Here is a 16,470-nt window from a genome sequence, read left to right as displayed (position 1 = left end):
AGTTGAGGGGAGATCGCTGTTTGCCAGGAGAAGGACCCTGCTGACAAGCTGCAGGGCACTTTCTCTCTGGTGTCCTCTGCCCCAGCAGGGGAGCCCCAGGCCCAGAAGAGCCTTCTTAGGTCCTGAGGCTTCCTTGAGCTCGAGGCCGAACATGACCTTGGGAATACTCCTGGCGAGGCAGAGATGGAACAGGGAACTGAGAGGCTGTGGCCAGATCACAGGCGGTGTAATGCAATTTAGGAAGATTTTCCGAGTGGGCTCAGCTTGACCACTTCCTCTGTCTTTTAGCAGCCCTGGGTGTAAAAGGTGGCCTTTTAAGGCAGACTGGGAGTGAACAGTTGGGCTCTGTCCCCAGCCCCCAGTAGTATATGTCCTGCTCCCCAGCTCTGGCCCCTGAATCCTCTTAGTAGTCCACTAAGAATAAACATATTTTTTTATGAAAATCCCCAAACTTCACCTCATGGAAAACTCTGTTCATAACGCCAGCTCTCTCCTTTTCCAGCCCCCTCCCTACCACATCCCATGCGCCCCTGTGCAGAACAGAGCAGCAGCCACACAAAGAATGTGAAACACAGTTTATTCTTTGTGGAAAGGTTGAACAAGATCAAAAATGTCCTTAGAGGGCACTGACCCAGCCCCGCCCTGCAGGTTCCTGGGGTCAGACACCTCTGCCCCCCTCCCCCTCCCCTCCCCATGCCCCTTAACAAAAAGGAACGACTTGAATGGAGTTCATATATAATAATTATAATAAAAATATACATTAAAAAACCCCAAAATAAAAACAAACAAGACAGAAATTTAGCCGAACTTCCAGCACCGTTCACCCCATTTCCCTTACCCCCATGCCCCACCCCCCAACATCCCTCTCCTCTGGCCCCAACAAAGGTGTCTCTGTCCCAATCCCCCGGTACCATGACCGCCTTTGGTGGCCGAAGGAGACTTCAAATGGGTGGGCTGAGTGGCAGAGAGGGAGGGCAGGACAGCGGTGAGGTGGGCTGAGTGTGGGCGTCAGGGAAACGAGGGGCTAACCCTACCATGAAGTACCCCTGGGCATGGCGAGCCCGCCGGGGCCCTACAATCTCCTCTGGTCCCACAAGCAGGTGGCCTCTCTCAGCAAGGTCCCCAAGTCCCCAGTCCCTGCACGTGTGCCTTCTTGGCTCCTGTCTCTGGGCTTCCTGCCCGTCCCCTCATGCTGTCTAGTCAGCAAGAAAGGGGCCAAGGTGGAGCCAGTGTGTCTTCTTCAGGGCCCTTCCTGAGAGCTGCAATAAAATGTGCCCTCCCCTGGGTACCACAGCCCCCCCTGTGGCCTGCCCGGCCCCCAGTACCCACGGCTGCCACACTTCATTCCCATCCCCGCTGACTGCTCTGCCTCGGGTCCCTGCCCTAGTTGCCTGCCATTCCAGCAAGGCTCCTTCTGTGGCCGTCAGGCTGACGCTCCAGGGCTCCAGCCCTGGTCCTCCACTTGGCCCACTCCACCCTGGGCCACATCCCTGTCTTCAGCTCTCCCAACCTTGAAATCCCCATCCAAGGCTAACATTTGCAAGGGGTTGGGGCTGCCAAGGGTTTCTTCAGCCCCAGCTTAGTCCTTAATGGCTCAGGCTCCTTCTTTGGACGTTCTCCAGGGTTGGGCAGACAGAGACAGAGCTTTGTGGGGAGGAAATTGACGGTCCAAGGCATCAAGACCCTTCTTGAGATTTCCTCCTAGGTCTTAAGGTGGTGGAGCAATCTTTTCCCCTCACCTCCCTCAGGGCCTCCACCACCAAGATTAGATTTCTTTTAGCCAAAGAGTGGTGGAGGCTACCAATTGGGTACACTCGGGGCTTGCAGGGCTGGAGTGCCCAGAGCCTCCTGAGGTCAGAGTTCAGAGGTTTAAGGTAAGTCAGGGGATAGGAAAGGAGCAGATGACCCCATGTGACCTTTACCAGTGAGGTCTGAGGGTACTGCCTTCAAGTGCAGAGCCCCCACGACATTCAGGTGGGGCTGGACACGCAAAGCTGTAGGGTTCCTATGAGTGCCAGGGGCTAGAAGGGGCTGCCCTCCTGCTCAGCCCTCAAGGGCCCCATCTAGGGAAGAAGCAACGCCAGGGTGAGGGTGGGAGACGCCAAGCAGGAAGAGAGACGGAAGGCTGGAGGGACGGCGCTCAGGACGGGTAGGAGCAGCCCACCCACCACCACCTGCTGCCGTGGCCTTCAGAGGCAAAGTCCTCGTGGTAGGAGTGGGTGGGCGGGCGGTGGGGGTCAGACCTTGTCCAGCAGGGAACGCTGGCAGTACAGCAGTCGCTTGGGGGTCCCATGGCGTCTGAAGAAGAAGACTGCGAGGCCCACTGCCAGCACCAGAAGCAGCAACAACACGGGCAGCACCACGGCGGCTGCGTTCACGGCCCCGCTGCCCTCCTCGTCCACCTCGATGATGATCACTTCCGTCTCCTCCTCAGTCCCCTCGTCTGGCTGGCCTCCCGAAGGGCAGCCCATCCAGTCCCGCAACGCCGACTTGGGGTAGCCCGGCTCCACCTTCAGTTTCTGGTTGTTGAATTTCCAGTACTTATTCCCCTTGTAGAAGTAAGTGAAGACTGGAGGGTCCAGCAGAAAGGTGGTGAGGGGGCCAGATGAGATGCGGCGGGGCAGGGAAGGCCCCCAGGAAGAGAGAGTGGGCCAGAGCTCGGTTAGTCTAACAGCCTGCTGGGCTCACGGCAGCCCGTCCTGCCCTCCTGCCGTCTGTCCAGCTTCCCCTTCTCTGTCTTCTTCCTTCTTCCCTTCCCTCCCTTCTTCCTTTCCCCCCTCATACTGGGAATTGAACTCAGGGCCTCTGGATTGAGCTATAGCCCCAAGCCCTTTTTTATTTTTTTCAATTTTACTTTGAGTCAAGTTCTTTCCAAACATTGCTTTCCTCAGCTGTGAAACGGGGACGATCATAAACCAGGTTGGGAGAGTGGCAGGGACCGAGGGGTGGGATGTGTCAGAAGCCGGAGTCCAGCACCTAGCACATGGCGAGCACTCCACTGTCATCCCTGTTTTCCACACCTTGCTCTGCCTTCTTAACTCCACTCCACCTCCGCTCACAAACACTTTTCCTTGCCCCACTCACCTTCATCGCTGCCCATGAATGACCCTCTGGGAGAGTCAGGGATCCCTTCCCAGACTTTGATGTTTTTGGGGTACTCGCTGTCCACTGCCCTGAACTCCTCATTGAAACGGTAGTACCTGGGTGAGGGAGGTGGTTGGACACCGGGCATGTCCTCAGAAGGCAGCAGGACCCAAGGTGGCATGCCCCAGTGAGCAAAGGTTGGTGTGGCTGGGGTAGGGAAGAGGGTTCTGGGTAATGAAGGCCTGCAGCTGGAAGTGGTGGAAGGAGGAGGTGGAAGGGAGGGCCCAGGCTGCAAGGAGCCACCAGCAGCCCTTAATGACAGTCCCTGGCTGCTGGGGTGGGGGCACAGCACTGGGGGCAGGAGGAATCAAATGACCAGGTCTGAAATGATGATCCGGTCACATCCCACACAGGCGGCACCCCATGAGGCTGCCCATTGCTAGGCAACAGTGAAGGTTCAGCCAGGACCTTCTCCAAGGAAAGATCTTGGGGGAAAGAGGGCCTTTCTCCAGAATTAAGGGTGGTTGTGATGGTGTTTCTGAGGAGAGGGGCTTGCGGTTCAGAGCCTGAGGTCTTACTTGTTTCCCCGGAAGAAGTAGGTCTTTCCATTGGGCATCCAGAAGAGAGCTGCATCTATCCTGTCAGTAGGCAGCCCTCGGCCCAGCTCCTTGATGTGTTTGGGGTAGCCAGGTTCCAGGGAAGCCTCATCAAACACCCAATGTTTATCTCCTGTGATGGAGAAAGAAAGGTTCAACTTGGGCTCTGGGGTCTTTGAAGAACCCAGTGGAATCAGTTCCTCCAGGGAGACCCTCCCCACTCCCAAAGACTAAGGTGGGGTGCCTGGTTACCTTTGAAGAAGACAAATTTGCCATCCTTCCTCTCATAGGCAGTGTTGATGGATGCAGGCAGGCCCCTCCAGAATTGGCCAATGGGCATTGGGTACCCATCCATCACTTGGTTATTCCTCACCCGCCAGAACCAGCGCTCCTGGAAGCCAGTCCAGATGAGAAGAGCTCTTTATGTCCTGTATGTAGCTTAGTACTATTCCTCCGCCCCTAAAACTGGCCCCTAGATTTTAACTGCCAGTCCTGTTGCTGTTTCCGCCCCACCTCCCTGCCATACAGCTCTTTTATTCCCTGAACCAGTCCACTTCTTCCTCTCACCTTGAAAACAAACATCTCCCCTCGGAGCATGGCCACGGTGTCAAAGTTCCCGTCACAGATGTTGGGCCCATAGGTGGGGTTTTTGGGCTTATCAGGGACAGAGGGCCGGGAGGTAGTCCTGGGTTGAGGGGGCATCTTAGTGGGTAGCCCTGACTCACTCCCTGGGGGACAGAACAAAAGGGGCACTTCAGAGTTGGAAGGACAAACACATGGCCAGAAAGTACCCTAAAAAAAGGTATGGATGGGTCCCTTTGGGAAGCTGACATAGTCAGCTGGAGGTGACAGAAAAGTGTGCTCAAAGGTGGGAGCTAATAGAGGTAGGGTCAGGCAGTGTGTGTGTGTCAGATGCTCATGTGTGAAGACTGCAGGGTATAAGAGGGAAGGTGCATAGACCAGAGGGACCAGGAGGGAACAAAATCACAGAAGGAGCAAGGGTGGACTTGGATTCCTCACCATAAAGTTGCTGGATGCCCCGGCGGTCATCATCAGGCAATACAAAGTTCTCCGTGTCCATCCACTGGTAAAAGGGCGCCATGATGGCTGAAGGGTCATTGGAATGCTCCAGACCCAGGGCGTGGCCAAGCTCATGCACAGCCACTAGGAAGATGTCATTCCCTGGAGGGATGGGGTTGGTGAGACAGCAGCCTAGATCCTTTTCTCTCACACTCTCTGCTTCCCCACACACAAGCAATGGGCCATATTTTCCACCCAGTGACCAAAGCCTGAGGTCCAGTTTCCTGTTTGGCACAGAAGGCACAAATCTAGGTGGAGTAAGAGTGCTGTGGGGTAGCATTCTAATCCCAGAAAGACCTGTGTTAAGGGAAGGTAAGGCCCTCTGAAGGCCTCAGTTTCTCCCAAGAGCTCAACACAGTATTTGCTTAGAAAGGTGGATGAGAAGGATGCTTTGAAGTCTTTGATTAAAAAGTCCGTCAGGGAGCGAGTGAGAAGAGCCGATGTAAATATCTCAAAAGAGGAGTCTAGCTTTTGTTAGAGTTAGACTGGGAGATCTCTGTGGTTCCCTCTAGCCCTGGGATTTTGGAAGGAAAGTGGAGAACCTCTCCCCAGTGTAGGACCCAGGCCTCCCTCACTCACCATTCAGATCATCATTCCGGACAGTCCAGGGCTCAGCAGAGTCAAAGTGGGTGTCCCCTCCAATGTTGGGGCCTGGGAAGTAGGCATGGGCCAGGAAGCCGCCCTCACCATCAAAGGGTGTGCTGTCGCCATGGAAACCCTCAGCAAACAGGATCATGATGTCGGCCTGCTTCTCATGGCCTTCTCGGATGTAGGCATAGGGTACTTCTCGGAAACGCAGTGGTGTGGCACTCTCCCACACACGGAAGGCCTTGCGAATTGCCTCATATGTGGCATGCTCACCCACCTTGGGGGTGTAATTCTGGATGCTGAGGTCCAGCCATGAGGGGAGAGGATGGGGTGTGTTAAGATAACAAGGGCGAAACTCTCCTTGCCTGCACTCTCTCTGGTCTGACAGCTGCCCATACATAATGCCTCAGCCCCAAGAGCTTAGGGGGTCCTCAGGCTTTGGCTCTCAGGCACTAGGGTGCATGCCGGTGGCTGCACTCTCTTCAGAATTACAGCCATTTTCCTCCCCACTCCCCAGCATGTTTCCCAGGAATGGAGGGGAGAAGTGCAGGAAGTCTCTGGGTCTCTGTGTAACACAAGCGACAGGGAAGAGTGCCAGATGGGAGAGGGCCCTCTGGCCTGTGGGACTCACCAGAAAGTGATCTCATTATGCTGCCACTTAAGGCCCTGGATGGCGTAGCGCTTTCTTCGAACATTGGCCTTGATCTCAGCCCCAAACATGTCTGGAACACCACACCGGGGGCGCTTCATGGCCCTGGGGTTGAAGCACTGGGGTCAGTGCGGTGTATGAAAGAAAAAGGGATCCATGGGAGAGGTTGGAGCTCTACAGCAGGCCCTGGATCCTGGCCTCTGGCCCCAGCAGCAGGCCAGGGCGAGGCTGTGTGTGTGTCAGTGTGAGGAAAGGCCAAGGTTATGAGGTCAGGGTGACTCTGAGAGGGTCCAGATCAGCATGGGGGAAGGAGCCAGGAATTCATGTGGCAAAATCTCTGGTGCTCGGCGTTGCCAGTGGGTGCTGGGCAGAATTCCTAATGGGGTGGAGCACTTACTTCATGGTGTCTGCATCAGCCTTGCCTGTCACCCGCAAACCGTAGAACCTCTGCATGGCAGCGATGGCAGCTGAGAGGGACTGAGGTGAGCGCTGTGTGTGGGTACGTAGGTCCCCGGGGGGCAGGTAGCCATACTGCTGCAGCCAGGCCTGGAGTGAGAGGGGTGTGGTGTAGAGCACCCCCACTTGGCTGAGGGGTGCATCTGTATCCCTGTAGTCCCTGGCAGGCAGGCACCCTTGGCTTGGTGAGGGAAGGGCCATGTGCTCCCAGCCAGGCTCTGGCACTGGTTCTGGAGGAACTCCCAGGCTGTTCTGGCCTAGGCCCCAGAATGGCTTGTGTTCTTGGGCCTATGAGCACTGACAGGAATGGGCAGCCATAGCTCCAGACTGACTGCAGTTTTCTTGAAAAATGAGAGCCCTGGTAGTTTAACAGAGACGGCTATGGTGTCTTTTCAGAGCTGTGATTCCTTCCAGTACTTTTGACTTCTGGGTCAGTGTTCTTGCAAATATATCATGTCCCACCTGGGAATGGTTTATGCCCATGATGGGTGCAGGGGTGGCATCAAGGCTATACTTTTGTGCTTAGCATGATGCTCTCCTAGGACAAAGCTGCCATGTCTCCAGGATCCCCGCACTGACATCTTTTTAGAAAGGAGGGCAACAGAGGAGCCACAGATGAAGCTGGCTGCTGACAGGGGAAGCTGGGGCCTCTGGAGGTGGTGAGAGGTCTGATCTAGCCATGTCCTCAGTCAAGCACCGCTGACCTAGGCCTTGGGACCTCAAAGCCCATTTAAGACTTTCAAGAAGGAGTGGGAGAGAGGGGAGGCAGCGAAAACTTAGTGCCTGTAGTATTCTATTTCAGGTGTGCTGTGAATTGTTCATAACATAAAGGCTGAAAATTACCCTAAATCAAAGTTAAGTGTTTGGTGTTTTTTTTGTTGTTGCTGTTTTTTGGTACCAGGGATTGAACTCGGGTCCTTGCACTTTTGAGGCAGGTGGCAGAACCACTAAGCTATATCCCCAGCCAGGTTTTTGGTATTTTTATTGAAAGGTTCACACACTGCAAAGCCTCACCAAGGAAAAAGTCAGCCTTTATTGTAAGAACAATGGAGTACTTTCCTAATGCTTGAAAAGTAAAACAAGCTAAGATATATATGAAACATGAAGATGTTTGGATTTTCTTATGAGACATGACTCAGACAGCTCGGGTCCCTGGTCCAGATTTGCCTTTTTAAAGAGTGAAAAGAAAGCTACAGATCGCCTAGGACAGGGACTTGCAGAGAAGGTGGAAAGGGCAGAGTGCTGCACCCCCTATCCATGGTCTGCAGGATGGATCTCCACATGGTCCTTTCCACCTAGGCGCAGGGCTGGGTGGTGGAGCAATGTTCTTGTACTAGGAATGGGGGTGATTCAGGAGCAGCTGACTGGGGACCTGAGCCCACAGGGGCAAGAATTGCAACATACTTTTGGGAAGTGATCCCTCAAGGCTGACAGCAGTTAGGGCTGCAGATAAAAATAAACATCTTTTTCCCTGGGCCGAGGATTTAGCTCAGTGGTTTTGCCGCCTGCTGCATAAGCGCAAGGACCCGAGTTCGATCCCCGGTACCGGAAAAAAAACAACAAAAAACACTTGAACAGGGCTTTCCCAATCCAAGTGTTCAGTCCTTTTCCCAGCCAATAGTGTGGGGCAGAACAACCCCAGTACCACCTGGCTCTGAGAGCCCCACCTCAGGTGTACAGGAGTGTGACATTTTACCTCTAGTATACCCCAGGGAAGCCTGTCAAGGTGCTCCAGTTCAGAGCTGATCTCAAGAGCTGTAGGCGTGCCCTGACCTGTGCTGACTGATGTCATTGCCAGCGCCCTCGGGAGGCCTGCTGTAGCCTGTGTCCAAGTATGCAGGACACTCCCTTTGCCCCTAGCCTCACCTATAGGATAGACACGCCCTGGGCTTCTAATCCTTGCAGAACAGCAGGTGCTTCAGGACTTGGGAAGGACAAGAGACACCAACCTTTGAAGCCGGAAGTCAGGAAGACTAGGGCCAGGCCCCTCAACCCTCAGAGAGCCACACTGTGGGGAATGCGCCTATGGCAGGGTGACAAGTGGGAGGGTGACAGAGAGGTGGGGAGAATCTACAACCTGGAGCTCTGGGATAAATCCCTCTCCTGTGAGTCAAGAGGTAGGCAGGTCTAAATATTCACACCCACAAGCCCTGCCCTATGCCCTGTAAAGAAAAATGGAGCCTTAATTATGAGAGAGACTTCCCTGAACTCGTGCCACAAGGCCTGGAAAGGAAGTGCCCCTGTCCCTTTCCTCCTCCTAGGAGGAGGCGAGGCCTAGGCAAGTTTTTTCCCTCCATCTCACAGGGGCAGGCTTGGAGCAAAGCAAGAACCACAGACTATGAGGTTGGAACCACAGAAGAGAGGACTCTTGTGTCTGCGGCTGGGCGGGGGAAGGGCAGAGTGCCAGACAGGCCAAGAGGAGGAGGAGAGGGCTGCGCTGGAGCTGGTGCAGGGCTGTGGAGGCCTGGTGGGAGGGCCCGGGCTGGCTGAGGCCTAGACCATCCCAGCTTTTCCTCCAGATTGGCCTGGAGAAGGAGCAACTACGTCGGGTTGCAGTACTCAGTTGGCTGGCTTCCTCCTGATGAATGGGAGCTGAGAGGTGTTCCCCTAGAGAAAAGTGAAGGGAATACCTCCCTCCTTGGGAGTCCTGGAGTGAACAGGGCTTTGCAGCTCTACAGCAGGCTCTGGATTCTGGGCTCTGGACCTGCCCCTCCCTCCCTCTGCCTCCCACCCTTCCATAACCCCAGAAGCGAAACAGCGGTTCTGGCACTGAGATAGCCCATGACCCACTTAAAATCGAGCCAGGACTGCAGCCCCTCCCCTAGGGGACCTAGCAGGGCAGGGGAGGAAAAATGAGCAGGGCGTGAAGCTGGCAGTGGGCAGCTGGGCAGCCCCCAGATGCCCAGGCGCCTTTTGTTAGGCACTCTCCCTTTCCGTCCAGAGGAGGGCTCCAGGCCTGGGAAGAGGATGCCGCCTTCTCCCAGACCACCGGGTTTAGCCTCTGGCCTCAGGGCAGATTTTTATTCTCCTTGGTTCTTGAGCCCTACAGTTCCACTCCTAGGGCCACACTTTTCCGTGTAGCCTCTGATCCCTTCAGGGACACACAGCGTGTTAGCTCTTCTTTCTGGAGAAGTTCCCTCCAGGCTCGGGTCCAGGACTGGAGACCAGGGCACAGGAAACCAAATCCAGATCCCATCCCCCTTCTTGGGCCCTTCCCGGCCCCTCCCGACCGCACCCAGGCCCTCGTCGGGCTGAGTGGGTTGGGATGGCCCAAAATAAGAAGCTGATTAAATCCGTCTCCCACCTTGACCCCAAAATAAAAGAGTGAGAGGAAAAACTTCCTCAGGCAACTCCCACGCGGCTTCCTCCCGGGCTCGGTGGGCCGTGGTCACGGGAAGGGTGAGGACGGGGGTCGGGGCGCCCTGGGCCAGCCCTCCCTCTACTCCCGTGCAAAACCCCCAGTCACCGTGCGATTAACGTAGAAAAACAATTAACAACAAAAAGGCCTGAAGGCGCCGGCGGGGGTGGGGACAGGGGAGGCGGTGGCCGGGCTGAGCCCCCCACCCCCGCCTCACAAGGAGAGCTTTGTGCGCAAGGAAACGCGGCGACCCTCGACGCCAGGGCTCGGGGGCCGCACACAGAGGGGTCCCCTCCGAGCGCGGGGGCGCTGGGCCGTGCACCCGATGCAGCTGGCTGCAGATGCGTCCGTACTGGGCGCGCTGGCCCGGCTCGCGGCGGGCGCGAGGGCGCAGGAAACTTGTGGGAACAAGCAACTCGCACATGACAACAGCGACAGCACGGGGCTGGCGCGGAGTCCGAGGCTGTCCAGGCTCCCCATGGTTCCAGAGCCAGCGCACGGCCCAGGGGAATGGAGGGGCGCACCCGCTGTAAAGTTCTTCCAAGCCAAGGAAGGAATGGGGAAGAAAGTCGGCGGCGCGGAGGGGGGTTGGTCGGAGGCGGGCAAAAGTTGGGAGGATTGGAAGTTTGAAGACCAGGAAGGAGCAGAGCGGGAGGGGGTTCTGCAGGCCGGGGCAGCCAGCGAGGTTCGAGAGCCCTCCTTCGCGAGCCGGGCCGTCCTGGCAGGCGCGGCTCCGGGAAGGGCCGGGGGATCACTTACTTCGGGGCTGAAGCCGCTGCTCTGGGCCGAGCCGAGGGAGGCGAGCGCGGTGGCGAGCGTGAGCAGGGGGAGCAGGAGGCTGCGGGGGCCGCGGGGGGCGGGAGACATGGTCCGAAACGGCGGGGAGACGGGCCGTGCGGCTCCCGCTGGGGCCCGCGCCCTGGGGTCCGCGCCGCTCCCGCCGGGCGCCTTTGTCTCCGGGAGCCGCTGAACTTGGATTCCCAGAGCGTGGTCAGCTTGGAGGTGACGGGATTGTTCGTGAAAGTGCCTGTTTGCTCTTCTTCTCTTTTCCGTTTTTGAGCTTTCTTCTGCTTAGTCGGCGAAGTGGGCCGGAGCCCTCTCCGCTCTCTCCTTTTGGTCCCTCCCTTCTCCCGCAGCCTCTCCTCCGCCCCCGCCCTAATGCCCTCCTTTCCTGGGGACGTGGTTGGTTCAGCGGTACAGCCAAACTGCCATCTGCAGGGGCTGAGGCCACGGCGGACTACTGGGGGCTGGAGGGGGACGCAGGGGCTGGGATGTAGGAGACCTTCTGCTAAGCGGCTTGATTCCTGTGGTATTCAGCACTTGCCTCAGAGGCGAGGTGGTACAACAGGAGCTCGGGGCTGGGGTGGTGGTGGGGAGCGGTCTTCTTTGTCCCTATACGGGTGCCTGTTGGGACCTGTTTACAATAACCTCTGCTACAATAAGCTATGCAACAAAACCCAACTATCTACCGAACCCCATAAGTACACTAGGTCTGGGGGGGGGGGGGTTCCAATCTTGTAGAAAGACAAATATGCCCCCCCCAACACACTCCCTACACTGTCCCTTACAATCTAGGTGCTGCCTAAAGTAGAACTGGGGAGGGAAGGTGTACAAAACCATGGAATCTGAGGAAAAGCAAATCAAGTTTGGTGAAATTGTTGGAAAAGAGGAAGGGATTGGAGGTTAGTTCTTTGAAGTTTAGTTCTGCTTCTTCCTTGGAAAAGGAAGCAATTCCTTAAGGCTAAAGTCTTCAAGGACTCTGAGAACAAAAGGTGAGGTATGCAGGGAATGGGGAAGGCAGGCTAAAATTGTCGGTGAGAAAGGGAGATAGGAAGTTGAGAACTACATCTGGAAAAGCAGCAAAAAAGCAGCACAACAGAACCAGTAAAAGTGTGGGAGACAGAAAACTCGACCATCAGCGAAATCTAAGATCCAAGAATTGCGTTTGGTCAGCGAGAGGAAGGACGTAGTGGGGGGAAGAGAAAGAAAGCAAAGATTAAAGGGGAGAGGGTGGACAAAAATAAGGTCAGGTTGGAAGCTCTAGAAATGCTAGGGATCCAGGAACTATCACTTTTGTGGCAGAAAGATGGTTGTCCAGTGCTGTCCTGGGAAGGGGCAAAGTCCTCTGCCCTGGAATCCACAGAGGGGTCATGATCAATAAAATGAAAGGCTTCCCAGGTCCTGAGTGGCTTTGAGTTTGTGGGAGGTATATGGTGGGAATTAGATACTGATTCCCTAACTTGTTTGGAGGCTGAGCTCTTGTGTAGGGGTGAAGAGGTACAGGCGCTTTTTTGGTACCGGGGATCAAACTCGGGTCCTCGCACTTGTGCAGCAGGCAGCGAAACCACTGAGCTAAATCCCCAGCCCCTGTGCAGGCCCTTCTTTAGCCAACCCCTGGAACTCATTCCGAACCACTATAGGTCTCAGAACCTAAAACCCGTTTGGTTCTTCCCATGTCAGCCTTGCAGTGGGGGATCCTTCTGGGGCTCCTGAACCTTGGGGAAACTGACACCAACTACTTGCCTAGAAAGAGATCTCAGCTAGAAAGGCTTTTTCATCTAAGCTTTATTTTTCTTTCTTTTCCAAGCATTTATTAAATACCAGCAACACATGGTGGAGCTATTAAAGACATGAGTGCTGGCTAAAGCCAGGAGAACTGCTGTCCATTTTTCATGTTCACAGAGCGGCTACTGCTTATAGTTGGGTAGTCCAGTGGCCTGCGAAGGAAGGGCTAAGAACCCCAGAGCCACACTCAGCCAAACTGGGATGGAGCCAGGGATCAGGGCACTGGAAGACAATGATCTCACAGCCCTTTATCCTGGTGTGCCAGCTCTTTGGCTCCAAAGACAAAACATAAAGGCTCTCTTTTGGCTGAGATGACACATTCAGGTGATGGAAAAGAAAGCCAGAGAGGCTGGGGAAGGGGAACAGCAGTTGCTTTTTATTGACTTGGGAGTGGGCTCCGCAGCAAGGTCCCTTTGGGTTTGAGAGCATTTTTCTGTTTCCTTTCTTCCTCCTGCAACTTCTCCTGCTGCCTGAGCTGCCAGGCCTGTAACCCAGCATCCATTTCCTGTGACAGCAGAACGACTCGTCTCTGAAACAGACAGGAAAGCCATGGATAGTATCTGGAGCTTGAGCAATGCATCACACATCCTTTCTTTCACAAAGTCACAAGTTTTAGCTGGAAGTTAACGCTGCTGACTGGGAACGGGCGGCACTAAGTCCTAGGCTGGGAAGCAGAGGGAGGCAAGAAAATGTGAGGCTGAATGACCACTACTGAGTTCTGCCCTGGGAGCGCCCCACTCAATTCCTCCCTTCTCACAGTGTCATTAAAACATTTAGCTGTATTCGACCCCCTGTACCAAAAAACCCCCACATTTAGCTGTAGGCAGCATACATGTTAGCTTAGGTGTAAAAAAGCTGAAGACAAATTTTTTTTTTAGTTTTTTGAGACAGGGTCTCATTGTATAGTCCAGGCTGGCCTCAAACTCGTGGCAATCCTCTGTCTCAGCCTCCTCAGTGCTGGAATTATAGGTGCATGCCACCATGACTGGTAATTTTTTTTGGAGACATGGTTTCACTATGTATCTCAGCCTCCTGAATGCTGGGGTTACAGGCCTGTGCCACCACACCTAAGACAAATTTTGATCTAAAAGTATCCCTCCAAGCCCTGGAGTTCTAGCCACTCACTGCCAACTTCTCCCTTTGGGCTTTTCTTCGAAGCTGGCCTTTCATTGGGGGAGCAGGACGGCCATCTATAGACAGAAGTGAGAGAAGAGGCAAGTGTTAGAGATGGTCAGCAGCACCTTGTCGAAACGCTGACAGGGATGACACTCCTCTCTTGCTCCTCTCCTCTGTTTCATACGCACTATAGCTTAATTCCTCTGAAGTCCCTTGTCTTCAAAGGTGGAGTAGAACAGACCCTCCATAAGCAAGTGCCTAGGCATGCTTCTACTCTTTATTTACTTACCCCTCCTTAGCCTGGAATTCAAGGCAACCTGCAGTGCCTAACCCACTGTTTTTACCTTCAGAAGCCCTTAATGTGCTAGGTGTGGGTTGCAGACTGAGAATCCCTGCGCTGAGGCTGATGCTGGATTCTAGGACTGAGAGTGTGAGGCCAGCCTGAACTACAAAGCAAGAACCTGTTTCCAAACCAAACCTCCAAAAGACTCAGGGAATGTCTTTGTTAAATCTCCTCTCACTCTACAATGAAATACCCTCTTTTCCTTCCCTTCCAGCCATGTTCTCATCCTATAGCCCAGTAAGTCCTAGCTTTCCTAGAAACTTTTCTCCAATCTCATCAACTTCATCAGTTCTCTCTTTCTCTGGGGCTTCAATCCAGGCCTCATGCATGCTAGCTCTCTCTTCTGAAAGAAGCTCACTTGATATTCATCCATTTGCCTTGGCCCATTTACTGTACTGTTGTTTTTACCATTATTTAGCTATCTCATATCCTCTGGAAAGGGGTAGAGTACTGAAATACTATTTAATTTTTAAAATGGAAAAACAGCAAGACTTTTAAGTTTCTTGAAATCATGGTCTGTACTGCTAGCTTTCACAATTTATAATATAAGCACGTGATGAAGATTCCATAAATATCTGTGACTTGCTGAAAATATACAGTACCTGACCTTAGTTTATTAGAAGAGATGTGGAGAAAAGGCACTTACTTTCTTCAGAGAAACAAACAATGAAAATTCTGCCCGGAAGTTTGAAGGCAAGACAGGTAAGAGGGATTGGTGGTGCACACCTGTAATCCCAGCATTCAGGAGACTGAGACAGGAAAGTCACTGTGAGTTGAAGTCCAGCCTGGGCTATATAGTCAGTTCAAGACCAGCCTGAACTACATAGAGACCTTGTCTCATGGAACCAAAAAAGAATTAGGTACATAGCTGAGACTAGTTCTTTATAGAGGCTGAGCAGGAGGACTGCAAGTTCTAGACCAGTCTGATTACACAGTGAGACCCTATATAAAAAAAAAGAATAAGGCACGGGGGCAAGGAATGGTAGTGTCTGCTTAGCATGCAAGTGGCCCTGGGTTCAATCCCATTCACTGTTAAAAAAAAAAAAAGAAAATCAGCTATATAAAATTCCAATCTTTGTAATATTCCTCCACACTACTACAAAGAAATCCTAGGCTTCCTACAGTAACAAGTGGAGAAACATTTTCACAATCCTCTGTCACCAAGAATCTGAAGAAGCAGGACCAGATTCCTAGAGAATCCAATAGGGTATTACTACTTGGGTCACTGTGTTGTGAAGGAAGCCTTGCTATAACCTAGTTCTACTTCTGGCTTTGTTTCTGCTACTACTACCTAGTTGTATGATCACAGGCATTTCACTTCTACATGCCTCAATTTCCCTACCTGTAAACGGAATCCATGTAGAGAATGGGGAAGACTCTCAGAGGTTCCCTCCCCCTTTAGAAAATATCTACATTCTCTCTTTCCTCTTCCCTTTTTGAGACAGGGTCTCCCTATATCACCCAGGATGGTCTTCAATTCAAGATCCTCCTGCCTCAGCATCCTGAGTGTTGGATTACAAACAAGTGCCAGTATGCCTGGCTTCTTTTTAAGAGAAAAACTTTTCTTTTTGTCGTTTTTTTTGAGACAGTCTGGATGTGTAGTTTAGGCTGGCCTCGAACTCATGGTGATCATCCAGCCTCAGCCTCTCAAATGCTGGGATTACAGATGTGCGTCACCATGCAGGGGGCGGGAAAAGACTTCTGAAAGAGGCTTCCCTGCTCAGTCTTCACTCTCTTGCATTTGACACAAATTCTCAAATGTACTCTGCACACCAAAAAAAGGCTGTTCCTCTCATTTGAATATCATGTCCCCTTCAAGCAACGTTGTCTTGTCATCCCCTGCAGTCCCAGGGCGGCTCATGTGAATTATCTCCTGCCTATCCCCACAACCCAAGATGATCCCTTCTATCTTTACTTTCCTTAGTCGTGGTTTGACAAAAATAAACAAGAGAGCTTCCTTTCTTCCTCAAACCCCGTTTCCCAAAACTCCGCGCCAGACACGCCCCCATGCGACACCACGCCCCTCCCGGCCTGGCCGCCCCTCCAAGTGAAGAATCGCACAGGTAAACTGGAAGCCTTGCTCACCCGCGAAAGACCAGTCCGGAAGGTCGGTGAGAGGCCCGTAGCCGGAAACGCTGGCGGCCAGGCCCTGCCTGCGGGGAGAAAAATAATTCGGTGAGGCCCTCGTCCGCCTGCGGGACCCCGCGCTCCCGACCCAGCAGTACTCACTGGAGGCGCCACCGGCTGCCAGCCCGAGCCGACGCGCTGCAGTGCAGCCTCCGGACACCTACTGGGAAAACAGGACAGAGTTAAGAGGACTGGCCGCACAGCCAGTGCAGGGGTTGCAGGCCCGCCCTTTTCTGGTTCCCTAGTTCGGAGACCCTGACCCACTCACTAGAGAGCAGAGTTCCCAAGGTAGCCATGCTGAGGTGGAGTAGCCGGAAGTGGGCGTGGCCGGGAGCCACGTGCAGTACTGCAGGGGAAGCTGTAGGCCGCCATCTTGAATCTGTTTTCAATCATGGGCTCCGCCATCTTGGGTAGTCGTACGGAAATGAGCCTTTACAGCTCAGGTATTGCGCCAGAACGCGCTGTAGTCCGTCGCTTGCAGCCTTGGTGGTGGTGGTTTTCTCAGTGG

At 53.8% G+C, this 16,470-nt stretch overlaps 2 protein-coding genes across 5 annotated transcripts; both read right to left on the bottom strand.

Annotated features, from left to right (window-relative positions):
- Positions 1–560: 560 nt before the first annotated feature.
- Mmp14 (matrix metallopeptidase 14) lies at positions 561–10,896 on the bottom strand. The gene is made up of 10 exons (XM_004864198.3): positions 10,571–10,896; positions 6,395–6,543; positions 5,980–6,102; positions 5,340–5,647; positions 4,701–4,862; positions 4,248–4,408; positions 3,933–4,071; positions 3,663–3,813; positions 3,085–3,200; positions 561–2,569 (listed from the first exon to the last, which is right to left on the bottom strand). The coding sequence occupies exons 1-10, from the start codon at positions 10,676–10,678 to the stop codon at positions 2,238–2,240; spliced, it is 1,749 nt and encodes a 582-aa protein (XP_004864255.1). The 5' UTR covers positions 10,679–10,896; the 3' UTR covers positions 561–2,237.
- Positions 10,897–12,358: 1,462 nt separating this feature from the next.
- On the bottom strand, positions 12,359–16,457 carry Mrpl52 (mitochondrial ribosomal protein L52). Of its 4 annotated transcripts, none has more exons than XM_004864199.4 (5): positions 16,231–16,413; positions 16,065–16,125; positions 15,921–15,988; positions 13,502–13,566; positions 12,731–12,905 (listed from the first exon to the last, which is right to left on the bottom strand). In XM_004864199.4, exons 1-5 carry the CDS (start codon positions 16,256–16,258, stop codon positions 12,753–12,755), a joined length of 375 nt encoding a protein of 124 aa, XP_004864256.1. In that variant the 5' UTR covers positions 16,259–16,413; the 3' UTR covers positions 12,731–12,752. The 4 variants fall into 4 exon arrangements, with proteins under 4 accessions (XP_012920723.1, XP_021099568.1, XP_004864256.1 ...); XM_004864200.4 differs by having other exon boundaries at positions 16,065–16,122; positions 16,231–16,362; XM_013065269.3 differs by lacking the exon at positions 13,502–13,566 and having other exon boundaries at positions 12,359–12,905; positions 16,231–16,457.
- Positions 16,458–16,470: the final 13 nt, after the last annotated feature.

This window comes from Heterocephalus glaber, unplaced genomic scaffold (assembly GCF_053883595.1).
Source record: "Heterocephalus glaber isolate CG9 unplaced genomic scaffold, H.glaber_assembly_v1.0 deba00001662, whole genome shotgun sequence".
Lineage (NCBI taxonomy): Eukaryota > Metazoa > Chordata > Mammalia > Rodentia > Bathyergidae > Heterocephalus > Heterocephalus glaber.
The sequence above is the reverse complement of the archived record's forward strand: the minus strand, read 5'-3'. Positions and strand labels throughout refer to the sequence as shown.